The sequence below is a fragment of the Myotis lucifugus genome, unplaced genomic scaffold (genome assembly GCF_000147115.1).
Source record: "Myotis lucifugus unplaced genomic scaffold, Myoluc2.0 scaffold_342, whole genome shotgun sequence".
NCBI classification, from domain to species: domain Eukaryota; kingdom Metazoa; phylum Chordata; class Mammalia; order Chiroptera; family Vespertilionidae; genus Myotis; species Myotis lucifugus.
In genome coordinates this window covers 687446-700879 of record NW_005871390.1, presented here as the reverse complement: position 1 = coordinate 700879, position 13434 = coordinate 687446, and the positions used below count along the sequence as shown (strand labels likewise).

Here is a 13434-nt window from a genome sequence, read left to right as displayed (position 1 = left end):
ATTTTTTATTTTTGGTTAATCCTCATGTGAGGATATTTTTCCTTTTTTTGAGAGAGAGAGAGAGAGTAGAAGGGAGGGGGAGAGACAGAAGGAGAAACATCTATGTGAGAGAGACACATTGATTGGTTGCCTCCTACATGCAACCTGACTGGGGTCGGGGATACGTGCCCTTGACCGGAATTGAACCTGGGACGCTTCAGTCACAGGCCGATGAGGCTTTATCCACTGAGCCAAACTGGCTAGGGCCCTATTCTGTACTTTACATTCCTGTGTCTATTTTGAATATTTGATAAATTTTTAAAGGTAGATTCCAAGTAATAGTACATTGGGTTTAATGAGAACATTCTTGACTAATGGATGGTGAATCGATTCACATAACTGGTTGAAGTAAAAGAGAGCGTAATATAAAACCCGTGTTTAGCTGGCTCAAGGTGGAAGAGCCTGGCCTCAGTGATACCAAGGACTGGGCAGCAGCTGGGAGCCTCACTCGGGGATGGGACAGGGAAGGCCGGGCGCCTGACCTTCAAGGTTGCATCTACTGCCCCAGGCGGGAGGAAGGACTGCTGGGTTGTGGGGCAGGGGCAGGCAGGGACTCCCGCGAATCACCTGCTTCTGGAGGCTGGAGAGCTGGTAGCTGAGGGACTCAACTCGCATGCGTGCCTCCTTCAGCTCCTCACGGGCAGCGCTGGCGGCCTTATCATTCTGGTCAGAGCACAGCTTGGCATTGTCCAGCTGAGGAGACAGGAGCAGGAAGATGAGGCACTGGGTGTGGGGCAAGAGGACCTGTACTTTCCCACCTGTGCTCTTCCCCCTCCCTGTCCCATCCCATCCATCCCATCCCACCCGCCATCTCCTGCCCCCTCCCACCAGCACCTTGGCCTGGTAGGCCTGCTCCAGCTCCAGCTTGTAGAGCCGCACTTGCTCGTCGTGCTGGCTTCGCAGCTCCTCCAGTGCCTGTGCCATCTTGAAGTCGTACTCCTGCTGCCGGCCGCTGTCCACCTCCACTAGGTGCCGCTCATGCTGCCGGCGTGTCTCCCGCACCTCCTGGGGACAGAGCACGCTGACCCACTGAGGCAGGCAGCAGGCTGGTGGGCCGGGATTAACACCCCAGCCCTGCCACCAACCCATCCTGCTCACTAGTGTCTTCCACCCAAGTGTCGGGTGTAAGCGAGGGCTCAAAAATCACCGGAGAGCACACAGCCCAAACGTCCTTCAAATGATGAATGGGCAAACACAACGTGGTTCATCCACACAGGGGAGTATTCCTCAGCCACGAAAAGGAGCGAAGCACTGACACTCACTACAACATGGATGGTCCCTGAACACATGGTGCCCAGTGAGAGGAGCCAGACAGAAGGCCACACCGTGTGTGAGTCCATGTATGTGAACTGTCCAGAACAGGCTCATCCTCAGACAGGAAGTAGGGGGTTTGGGGGAAACTGCTAATGGGTGCCAGGCTTCTTTTTGGGGTGATGAAATGTTCTAGAATTAGAGGTGATGGTTGCTCAACCGTGTTGAATATACTAAAAACCACTCTAAAAGCTTTATGACATGGGAATATTTCAATGAAGTTGTTAATAAAAAATACTTCTGACCAGGTCTGTCCCAGGTGCCCAGGGCCCGAGACATCTGGCCATCAGGACACTAGGGGGTGTGACAGTGACAGCTAGTAAACCAGCAGGCGAAGTCCAACCACAAGTGCACCGATGCAGCTGCCCCCGGCTCACGGTGGGGCCAAGTGCAGGTGGGGGGCAGGCTAGGGGGCTCCAGAGGACGAGGATCCTCTCCCACCCGTGCCAGCTCAGAAACCAGTCGCTGTCACTGTGTCATCCGTTTGTAAGTACAACAGGAGTATCACCCCAGGAAGCCAATCACGTTCACAGAACTAATGACTCTTGTGGAACCCATGACAGCACACCCACCTTCACCACACGTCCCACAGCTACTCGCCAGGTCCCGCTTGCAGTTCCCTGCGCATCCCTCACTGCACCTCTATGGCTCCCTTCACAGTCTGCTTCGTGGTCCCCCCCAGGAGCTCATCACAGCCCACCTCAAGGACCCCTTCCACAGTGTCCCATCACCCCACACGGGCCTCTTCATTGGTCCCTGGGAGACTTGGGTACCTTCATGGGTGCCTCCTCAGCAGCTCTCCTGGCCTTCTCCCTGCCTCCCCTGGAGGCCCTGGCTGTCATGGGGCCTGGCTGGAGCCACAGACCACTTCGCAGCTGCATGTGTGCCCTCCTGCCAGCAGCTCTTCCCGGCCCAGGAACTGCCCACTGCCCGGCCGCAGGGTTCCATCTGGGCCATGGCAGCACAATGGGCCCTGTGATGATGATGTGGGAGGGCCCCACATGGGCCCCTCCCAGAGGACACAGAGCCCGAGCTCTAACTGTGGGGCCTCAATCCCTCCCAGCCAGGAGCCAAGGCACAGGGATTACAAAGTTGGGGGTGAGAGGTGACCAGACCCCGGAACAGAGGGGAGTGCTGGCCCACCCTGCCCTTTGACGGGGAGGCCTGGAGTGGACTGAATGGTGGCCCCATAAGGGTATACCTGCACCCTGGCCAGTGTGGCTCCCTTGGTTGGAGCATCATCCCATACACCAAAGGGTGGCGGGTTCGATCCCCGATTGGGACATGTGCAGGAGGCAACTGATCAATCGATGATTCTCTCTACCCCTCTGTAAAAAAAAAAAAAAAAAAGGTATAGCCATATCCTAATCCCCAGAACCTGAGTGTGACTTTAATTTAAAAAGAAAAAAGACTTGCCGTAACCGACTTGGCTCAGTGGGTAGAGCGTCGGCCTGCGGACTGAAAGGTCCCAGGTTCGATTCCGGTCAAGGGCACAAGCCCAGGTTGTAGGAGGGGTGCAGGAGGCAGCTAATCGATGTTTCTCTCTCATCGATGTTTCTAACTATCTCTCTCCCTTCATCTCTGTAAAAAATCAATAAAATATATTTTTTTAAAAAAGAAAAAAGACTTTGTAGATATAATTAAGTTTGTGTCTCAAGGCAAGATCACCCTGGATTATTCAGGTGGGCCCTAAACCCAATGACAAGTGTCCATCTTTTTAAAAAAAATCCTCACCCAAGTATACTTTTTCCATTGATTTTAAGACAGTAGAAGGGAGGGAGGTGGGCGGGAGAGAGAGAGAGAAACATTGACGTGAGAGAGACACATTGATTAGTGGACTCCCGAATGTGCCCCAACTGAGGTCGGGGATCAAATCCATAACCCAGGTTCCATGCCCTTGACTGGGAATCAAACCCGAGACCCTTCAGTCTGTGGGCTGACACTCTAACCATTGAGAAACCCAGCCAGAGCAAGTGTCCATCTTAAGAGACACCCCTGGCCCTGGCCAGTTTTGCTAAGTGGTTAAAGTGTCGGCCCACAGACCAAAGGGTCACTCGTGGTTCAATCCCTGGTCAAGGGAATGTCCCTCAGTTGCAGGTTCAATACCCCTGGTCCTGGTTGGGGCAGAGAGGCAACCAATCTCTCTCTCTCTCTCTCTCTCTCTCTCTCTCTCTCTCTCTCTCTCTCTCCCCCGCCTCTCCTCCACTTTCCTCCCTTCTAGTCTCTCAAAATCAATGGAAAAAATATCCTTGAGTGAGGATTAAAAAAAAAAAAAAAACCAAGGAGACAGCACTGGAAACCTACAGGCCCGGAGCACCACCTGACCCAAGACAGAGGGGTGCCCACCACCTTGGGGTGTATGGGGCATTTTCCATGACCCAGGTGACACCGCCTCACCCAGATCCTGGAACTGCCCTCATGCAGGTGAGAGGAAAACAAACTGGCACTGTTGAACCTCCTGCTAGAAAGGAAAAGAAAACCTCTACTTATGAACCTGCTGAACTGATAAAAGCAAAACTAAACAAGAGTTCACTGTTAGACTTGGGCAGAGAATGCGTAGGCAGAGAAACAGTCCATCAGGTACCATGAATAACCAAGGGTATCACACTCCCCAACTTCAAACCATATAAAAAACCACATATGGCCCTAGCTCAGTGGTTCTCAACCTTCCTAATGCCGCGACCCTTTAATACAGTTTCTCATGTTGTGATGACCCCCAAACATAAAATTATTTTCGTTGCTACTTCATAACTGTAATTTTGCTACTGTTATGAATCGTAATGTAAATATCTGATATGCAGGATGTATTTTGTTACAAATTGAACATAATTAAAGCATAGTGATTTATCACAAAAACAATATGTAATTATGTATGTGTTTTCCGATGGTGTTAGGCCAGTGGTCGGCAAACTCATTAGTCAACAGAGCCAAATATCAACAGTACAACGATTGAAATTTCTTTTGAGAGTCAAATTTTTTAAACTTAAACTATATAGGTAGGTACATTGTTATTAACTTAATTAGGGTACTCCTAAGGCTTAGAAAGAGCCACACTCAAGGGGCCAAAGAGCCGCATGTGGCCCGTGAGCCGCAGTTTGCCGACCACGGTCTTAGGCAACCCCTGTGAAAGGGTTGTTCGACCCCCAAAGAACCGCTGATCTAAAGTGACAAAAATGTTGCTTTCCTTCCACCATTCACCACAAAGATAAGCATGACACTTAAATGGGCCTCTTTGAATTCTGGAAGAAATATGTACCACATTCGGGCAGCCTGCTCTGTCTTCCAGTCTGAGAAAGGTCTCGATCAAGAGAAGTTTCTACAAAAAATCCTGGCTATGAGATGCTTTGCTGCTCTGTTATTTGGTGAACCAGCATATTCAATTATACTAGAACTAGAGGCCCAGTGCATGAATTTGTGCGCAGGTGGGGTCCCTCGTGGTGGCCTGCGGAGATCGGGCCCCAGCTCATACCCCCAGCCTCGCAGCCCTGCAGCCCCTCCTGGCACCGCCTTGGCCTGGTACTGCCCCTCACCTGCTCCACCATCTCGTCTGCAGAGCGATTGATCAGGGCCGGGCCCCCCTGCTGCAGCTGGTTTGGCTCACGGGATAGAGTGTCGGCCTGTGGACCAAAGGGTCCTGGGTTCGATTCTAGTCAAGGGCGCATACCTTGGTTGCAGGCTCCTCCCCAGCCCTGGCCCTGGTCAGCGCTTATGCAGGAGGCAACCAATCGATGTGTTTCTCTCACATCAATGTTTCTGTCTTTCCCTCTCTTCATTCTCCCTAAAAATTAACAGAAAAATATCCGCGGGTGAGAATTAACAAAACAACAACAAAAAGCCACAATATGGCCTGGCTAAGTGGTTGAGTGTTGACCTATGAACCAGGAGGTCACGGTTAGATTTCTGGTCAGAGCACATGCTGGGATTATGGGCTTGATCACTAGTAGGGGGCATGAAGGAGGCAGCCGATCAATGATTCTCTCTCATCATTGGTGTTTCTCTCTCTCCCTCTCCCTTCCTCTCTGAAATCAATAAAATAAAAAGCCACAATAGAACAGTACCCTATTGGCAGAAAAAGACACATAGACCAATGGGACAGAATTGAGAGCCCAGAAACACTTTCATATGGGCAACTAATCTTCAACAAAGGAACCAAAAACATACAATGTTGTCTAAGAAAGGGAAGTTTCTTCAATAAATGGTGCTGGGAAAACTGGACAGCCACATGCAATAGAGTGAAACTAGACTGCTGACACCACACACAGAAATTAACCCAAATTACATTAAAGTCTTAAGTGTAAGACCTGAAACAATAAAATGCAAGGCAGCCAGCCCTAGCCAGTTTGGGTCAGTGGTTAGAGCGTTGGCCCTCCGACTGGAGAGTTGTGGGTTTGGTTCAGTCAAGGGCATGTACCTGGATTGCAGGCTTGATCCCTGGTCCCTGTTGGGGCACCTGCAGGAGGCAACCAATCGATGTGTCTCTTTCACATCAATGTTTCTCTGTCTCTCCCTGTCCCTCCCACTCCCTCTGAAAAATCAATGGGAAAAATATCCTAGGGCAGGGGTGGGCAACCCCTGGCACGCGTGCCAAACATGGCACGCCAGTAACTTTTACTGGCACGCAAAACCCTCTCTTATAATCTTCCATTTACAATTTTTTTCTTAATATCGACTTCTTTATTTTTCAGATAAATTCAGTGTAGGTGCATCTTAGATAAATAAATAATTTTTCCATAACAAGTTATCTTAAAGACAATAGACACGGATTGACGAGAGAGGGGAAGAGCAATTTCTATGCCTCTGCCTTAACTCTCTCTGCCTTCCTAGATCCGACCAGTGTTTTGGTTTCATCCACATACGCTTGTGAATCTTTGTTCTCAGTGATGAATTTTGTTAAGTCTCGTAATAGGAGTAGCCTGACGGATGAAAGTAGTAGCTTGTGCATATCTCTGAAGGTCACGAAATATAAACCTAATGTAAAATCTCTGTCATCAGTGATGCAGCAGCAAAAGTCCCACTGATAATATTAAGCGGAGTCATAAAGTTTTCAGTGTACATGTATACATTAAAAAATAAATGTATTTTTCATCATCATATACTGTGTTTTTGTCACTCGAATGAATTTTATTATTTCTTCAAGGTTCTTCACATACGTACACCTTAAGGCGGGGGTCCTCAAACTTTTTAAACAGGGGGCCAGTTCACTGTCCCTCAGACCGTTGGAGGGCCGGGCTATAGTTTAAAAAAAAACTATGAACAAATTCCTATGCATACTGCACATATCTTATTTTGAAGTAAAAAAACAAAACGGGAACAAATACAATATTTGTATTTGCAGGTGGCCCGCGGGCCGTAGTTTGAGGACCCCTGCCTTAAGAGATATCAAGTAGGCGTAACATGTTCTCAAAAAATTAGGGTTGGCATGCAGAAGAATTTTGAGTCAGAGATTTTGCTGGTTTTGGCACACACTCACAAAAAGGTTGCCCCTCCCTGTCCTAGGGAGAGGATTAACAACGAAAAACAAAACAAAACAAAAAAACAAGGCAACCAACCAAATGGGAGAAGATATTTGCAAACAATACCGCAGACAAGAGACTAATTAATACCCAACATATATAAAGAACTTACTTATACATACAGCTCAACAATTAAAAACAATCCTATTAAACAATGAGCAGAGGACCTTTTCCTAAGGTGACACACAAGTGGCCAATAGACATATGAAAAGATGCTCAATGTCATTTCTCAGTAATCATCAGAGAAATGCAAATTAAAACCCAATCACAATGAGATCTCACCTCACACCTATCAGAACGGCTATCATCAATGAATCAGCAAACAAGTGTTGACAAAAGGGAACTCTTGTTCTGTTGTACTGTTGGTAAGATTATAAATTGGAGTAGCCACTATGGAAAACAATATGGAGGTGCCTCAAAAATTAAAAACAGAAATACCTTATGACCCAGCAAATCCTCTTCTGATTATTTACCCAAAAAAAACCCAAAACACTAATTCCAAACGATAGATGCACCCTTATGTTCTTTGCTATATTATTTACAATAGTCAAGATATGGGAGCAACCTAAGTGTCCACTGATAGCTGATTAGATAAAGACGAGCTACATACATACAATGGAATATTACTCAGCCATAAAAAAGAATAAAATCTTGCCATTTGCGACAACATGGATGGACCTACAAGGTATGCTGCAACGTGAAATAAGTTGGAGAAATAAGAAAGAAAAATACCGTATGATTTCATTTATATGTGGAATCTAAAGAACAAAACAAACAAACAAAATAAAATGGAAACAGACCCATAGATGCAAAAAACAAGCTGATGGTTACTAAAGGAATAAAACGGGAGAAAGGGATGGGAACTGAAAAACAAATGGAAAATCATGTATCTGGTAAGCGATTAATATAAAAGAAGTAATGGATTAGCACTGCTCAATATATTATTCAAAACAGGTTGTAATGTCATCTTTCAGCACACTTGCTTTTAGTTTGTCCACCTGGCTTTACCACCTGGATAAAGAAACACAAACAACACTGCTATTCAGTCCCTGGTTACTTTGACCACTGAGGTCTATTTAACAACTACTTTCTGCACATCCGATTGGTTCAGCCACGCAGGGAGTTCATCTGTGACACTGAGGTGGGTGGGACACCTGCAGGCCACTTATAAGACTTTTTGTTTTGTAATACTGGCCAGAGGGAGGGCTATCTCAAAGGGCTTGGTTTCCTACATTTTTCTGATAAGAATGATCTTGGCGCCCTAACCGGTTTGGCTCAGTGGATAGAGCGTCGGCCTACGGATTGAAAGGTCCCAGGTTCGATTCTGGTCAAGGGCATGTACCTTGGTTGCAGGCACATCCCCAGTAGGAGGTGTGCAGGAGGCAGCTGATCGATATTTCTCTCTCATCGATGTTTCTAACTCTCTATCCCTCTCCCTTCCTCTCTGTAAAAAAATTAATATATTTAAAAAAAAAAGAATGATCTTGGCATACACACACACAAACACACATACTCACTCACACACACACACTCAGAATCAGAACTAATCCTAAAACTTACATGAAACCAGAATAGATGCCAAGTAACCCTGGCCAGCATGGCTCAGTTAGTTGAGCATCGTACCATGCACTGAGAGGTCACCAGTTCAATTCCCAGTCAGGGCACATACCCATATTTCGGGTTTTATACCCTATCAAGGTGCATGCAGAAGGCAACCGATCAATATTTCTCTCTAAAATCAATAAAAACGTATTATTCTTTTTAAAAAGGACACCAAATAGCCAAAGAAATTTTGAGAAAGAACAAAATGGGAGGTATCATGTGTCCTGATATCAAACCACACTATAAAGCTACAATAATCAAAACGGCTTGGTATGGGCATAAAAACAGACACACATATCAAGGGACCAGAACAGAAAACCCAGAAATAAATCCTCACTGTGTTAAATTGACCTACAAAGGAGGCAAGGATATACAATGGGGTACAGACTGGCTCCTCAACAAGTGGTGCTGGGAAAACTGGAGAGACACATGGAGAAAATGAAGGTGGACCGCACTCTGACTAGAGACAAGGCTCACCTCCTCGAAGACGCTCTTGCGGAAGTCGAGCTCCTCCTGCAGGCTCTGACAGCGGTTCTCCAGGTCCACGCGCATCAGCGTCTCCTTCTCCAGCTGCTTCTTGGCCACTGCATGACCGTCCTCTGCCTGGGAGACACAGGACAACAAGCTGAGGTGACGGCCTGTCTGCTACCCTCATGCCCTGCCTGTCTCTTTGTTGCACTCGCCTGGCTCCTCATGCCTGGGGATGTCCTTAGCTACACAAACTCACCCCTGTGTGAAGTTCCTTGGCCACCCCAGGACCCTCACATGCCCACCACCTGGAGGCCTCGTCTCCAGACTGGGGCCTGTCCCAGGCCTACCTTGGCCAGCTGGGCCCGAAGCTCGGCCACGTCACTCTCGAGGCTGTGCTTATCACTGAGGGCAGCGGCCAGCTCCGCCTCACTCCGGTGGAATAGGGACTCCAGTTCCTTCACGCGGCCCTGGGCCACCGTGAGCTCACCATCCCTCTTCTTGGAGCTGAAAGTCAAGAGCGGAGGTTAGCTGGGAGGACTGAGCAGCTGGGCGGTGCTGGCCCAGGGAGGGCCCAGAACAAAATTCACTTCTGCTTCGGGACTTGACCCACGCCCCACTTTCTGGTACGGGAGCCTCGCCTGTGGGCATAAAAAGTGACCCTTCCTGAAACCTGCCCCGCACCATCAGGACTCTTTCCACCTACAAATGCAAGTGTTCAAAAAACCCTCAAGGCATGGGTTTTCATGTCCTTTTCTGAGATTTTTAATTGTAAAAGGGATCACTTAGGAGAGAACGCTAATGTGTAATTTATTAAAGTTATAAATTAAAAGCCCGGCCTTTGAAAAGTTGATCTCCTGCATAAACTTTAGTTATTTCACACAGGGTCACCTGGTATTCTAATAGACAATTATCTCCAATATCAAATATTTAAGATGTCAAACGGATTCTTAAATATACAACTCTTAAAGCATGAACTTTAGACTCCTATACATTTCTGAATGTAATTCTACATTTTCTTGGGTTTGAAAGCTTATCCACCTTTTCCCCAAGGAACTTATTGGGCCATATCAGCAATTGTGGGGACACTAAGGGTCTCCCCCTCAGTACTGGGGACACCAGGGCTGGGTCATTCTGTGGGGCTGTCCTGAGCACTGTGGGAGGGTGAGCAGCATCCCTGGCCCCCACCCTTGTGAGGACCACAAATGTCTCGACACCACCCAGTTCCCTGGGGGCAGTCACCCTGGATGAGAACCACGGGATGCTGCATAAGCGCATGTGAACTGGGGTGGCATAAAGATCAGAGACTTCAGTGTGGAGAACGCCGTCCTCACACCAGAGACACGTGTGGAAGCAGAGAAGGCAGTGAAATATGCTGCCTATTAGACGTGAACCTGTTTTAAGGACAGATGAAGCAGGGAAGGGAGGTAGGGACTGAGCACGTGCCAGATGGGAGCTGCACCTTTAAGTGGACTACCAGGTGCAGTAGTTCCAGCACAAGAGTGTTCAGGCCAGGCAAGTTCAAGATTAGCAACTCTTGCACTTGTGGCAGCTCTCCCAGGCTTGTGCACCTGTTTCTTAAGAGCTTCAAGGTGTTCAAGCAGATGCCTTATCTGTGTAACCATAATTCCAGAAGGATTATGTGAGAGAAACTGGCCTACTTGTTGGACCCTCCACGTGTCGATCTGCAATTCTACCATCATAGGGATTTGGTGATGCATTTGTCAGGAAAACAAAAGCACTGGAGCCCGGCCAGTGTGGCTCAGTGGTTGAGCATTGACCTATGAACCAGGAGGTCATGGTTCCCTTCCTGGTCAGGGTATATGACTGGGTCTTGGGCTAGATCCCCAGTGGGCATGCAGGAGGTAGCTGATCAATGATTCTCTCTTCATTGATGTTTCTATCTCTCTCTTCCTCTCTAAATTAAAAAAAAAAATGTATTTAAAAGAAAAAAGAAAAAACAAAGTTGGAGGAATCACAATACCAGATTTCAAGTTATACTACAAAGCCACCGTAATCAAAACAGTACTGGCACAAGAACTGGCATATAGACCAATGTAACAGAACAGAGAACCCAGGAATCAACCCAAGCCATTACGTTCAATTAATATTTGACAAAGAAGGCAAGAGCATACAATGGAGTCAAGACAGTCTCTTCAATAAATGGTGTTGGGAAAATTGGACAGATACATGCAAAAAAATGAAACTAGACCACCAACTTACACCATACACAAGATTAAACTCAAAATGGATAGAAGACTTAAATGTAAGTCATGAAACCATAAATATCCTAGAAGAAACCATAGGCAGCAAAATCTCAGACATCTCTTGTAGCAATATGTTTACAGATACATCTCCTAGGGCCGTGGTCGGCAAACTGCAGCTCGCGAGCCACATGCAGCTCTTTGGCCCCTTGAGTGTGGCTCTTCCACAAAATACCATGTGCGGGCGCGCACGTACAGTGCGATTGAAACTTCGTGGCCCATGCGCAGAAGTCGGTATTTTGTGGAAGAGCCAGTATTTTGTGGAAGAGCCACACTGAAGGGGCCAAAGAGCCGCATGTGGCTTGCGAGCCATGGTTTGCCAACCACTGTCCTAGGGCAAAAGAAACTAAGGAGAAAATAAACAAATGGGACTACATCAAAATAAAAAGCTTCTGCATAGCAAAAGAAACCATCAACAGCCCTAGCTGGTTTGGCTCAGTGGCTAGAGCATCAGCCTGTGGATTGAAGGGTCCCGGGTTCGATTCCAGTCAAGGGCACATGCCCGAGTTGTGGACTTGATCCCCAGTAGAGGGGTGTGCAGTAGGCAGCCGATCGGTGATTCTCTTTCATCATTGATGTTTCTATCTCTCTCTTCCTCTCTGAAATTAAATATATATATATATATATACATACATACACACTTTCTTTCTTTCTTTCTTTCTTTCTTTCTTTCTTTCTTTCTTTCTTTTTTTTTTTTTTTAAAGAAACCATCAACAAAACAAAAAGATAGCCCACTGTATGGGAGAACATATTTGGCAATGATATATCTGATAAAGGGTTAATACCCAAAATATATAAGGAACTCATACAACTTAACAAAAGGAAGACAATCTAATTTAAAAATGGGCAAAGGACCTTAATAGACACTTCTCCAAAGAGGACATACAGAAGGCCCAGAGACATATGAAAACATACTCAAAGTCACTAATCATCTGAGAGAAGCAAATCAAAACGACAATGAGGTACCATCTCACACTTGTCAGAATGGCTACCATCAACAAATGACAAGTGCTGGCGAGGATGCGGAGAAAAGGGAACCCTCCTGCACTGCTGGTGGGAATGCAGACTGGTGTAGCCACTGTGGAGAACAGTATGGAGTGTCCTCAAAAAATTAAAAATAGAACTCCCATTTGACCCAGTGATCCCACTTCTAGGAATATATCCCAAGAAACCAGAAACACCAATCAGAAAGGATATATGCACCCCTATGTTCATAGCAGCACAATTCACCATAGCTAAGATTTGGAAACAGCCTAAGTGCCCATCAGCAGATGAGTGGATTGAAAAACTGTGGTACATCTACACGATGGAATACTATGCTGCTGTAAAAAAGAAAAAACTCTTACCATTTGCAGCAGCATGGATGGACCTGGACAGCATTATACTAAGCGAAATAAGCCAGTAGGAGAAAGATAAATATCACATGATCTCGCTCATTTGTGGAATATAATGAACAACATAAACTGATGAACAAAAATAGAGCCAGAGACATAGAAGCATCAAACAGACCATTAAACTTCAGAGGGAAGTCAAGGGAGGGTGGGGGTGAGGGGTAAGAGATCAACTAAAGGACTTGTATACATGCATATAAGCATAACCAATGGACACAGACACTAGGGGTGTGAGGGCATGTGCTGGGGGTTGGGGTGGCTGGGGAGAGGTCAATGGGAAAAAAGAAGACATATGTAATACTTTAAACAATAAAGAATTTTAAGAAAACAGTATGGAGTTTCCTCAAAAAATTAAATATGGAACTGCCACTTGACCCAGTGGTCCTACTTCTAGGAATATATCCCAAGAAAACTGAAGCACCAATCAGAAAGAATGTATGCACCCCTATGTTCATAGCAGCACAATTTACAATGGCTAAGATCTGGAAACAGTCCAAGTGCCCATCTGTAGATGAGTGGGTAACAAAGCTGTGGTACATTTATACCATGGAATACTATGCAGCAGTAAAAAAGAAGAATCTCTTACCCTTTGAGCAACATGGAGGGACCTGAAGAGTATCATGCTAAGTGAAATAAGTCAGTCAGAGAAAGTATCACATGATTGCACTCATAGTGGAATCTGAGTAACAAAATAAAGAGATGAACGGAGTGGATCCAGAGACACGGAAGCATGGAACAGAGTGGGGAACCTCAGAGGGAAGTGGGGAAGGTGGGTGGGTGGCAGGTAATCAACCAAAGACCTTGTATGCATATATGCATAACCCATGGACACAGACAATAGGGTGG

The 13434-nt window shown here is 46.4% G+C and overlaps 1 protein-coding gene across 1 annotated transcript in view; it reads right to left on the bottom strand.

Moving 5' to 3' along the window:
• LMNB2 (lamin B2) overlaps window positions 1–13434 on the bottom strand; it is a 29969-nt gene that overhangs the window by 5311 nt on the left and 11224 nt on the right. The window contains 4 exon segments of the mRNA XM_014466499.2: window positions 522–732; window positions 874–1044; window positions 8943–9068; window positions 9284–9440. Of these exon segments, the coding sequence (XP_014321985.1) occupies window positions 522–732; window positions 874–1044; window positions 8943–9068; window positions 9284–9440 (665 nt within the window).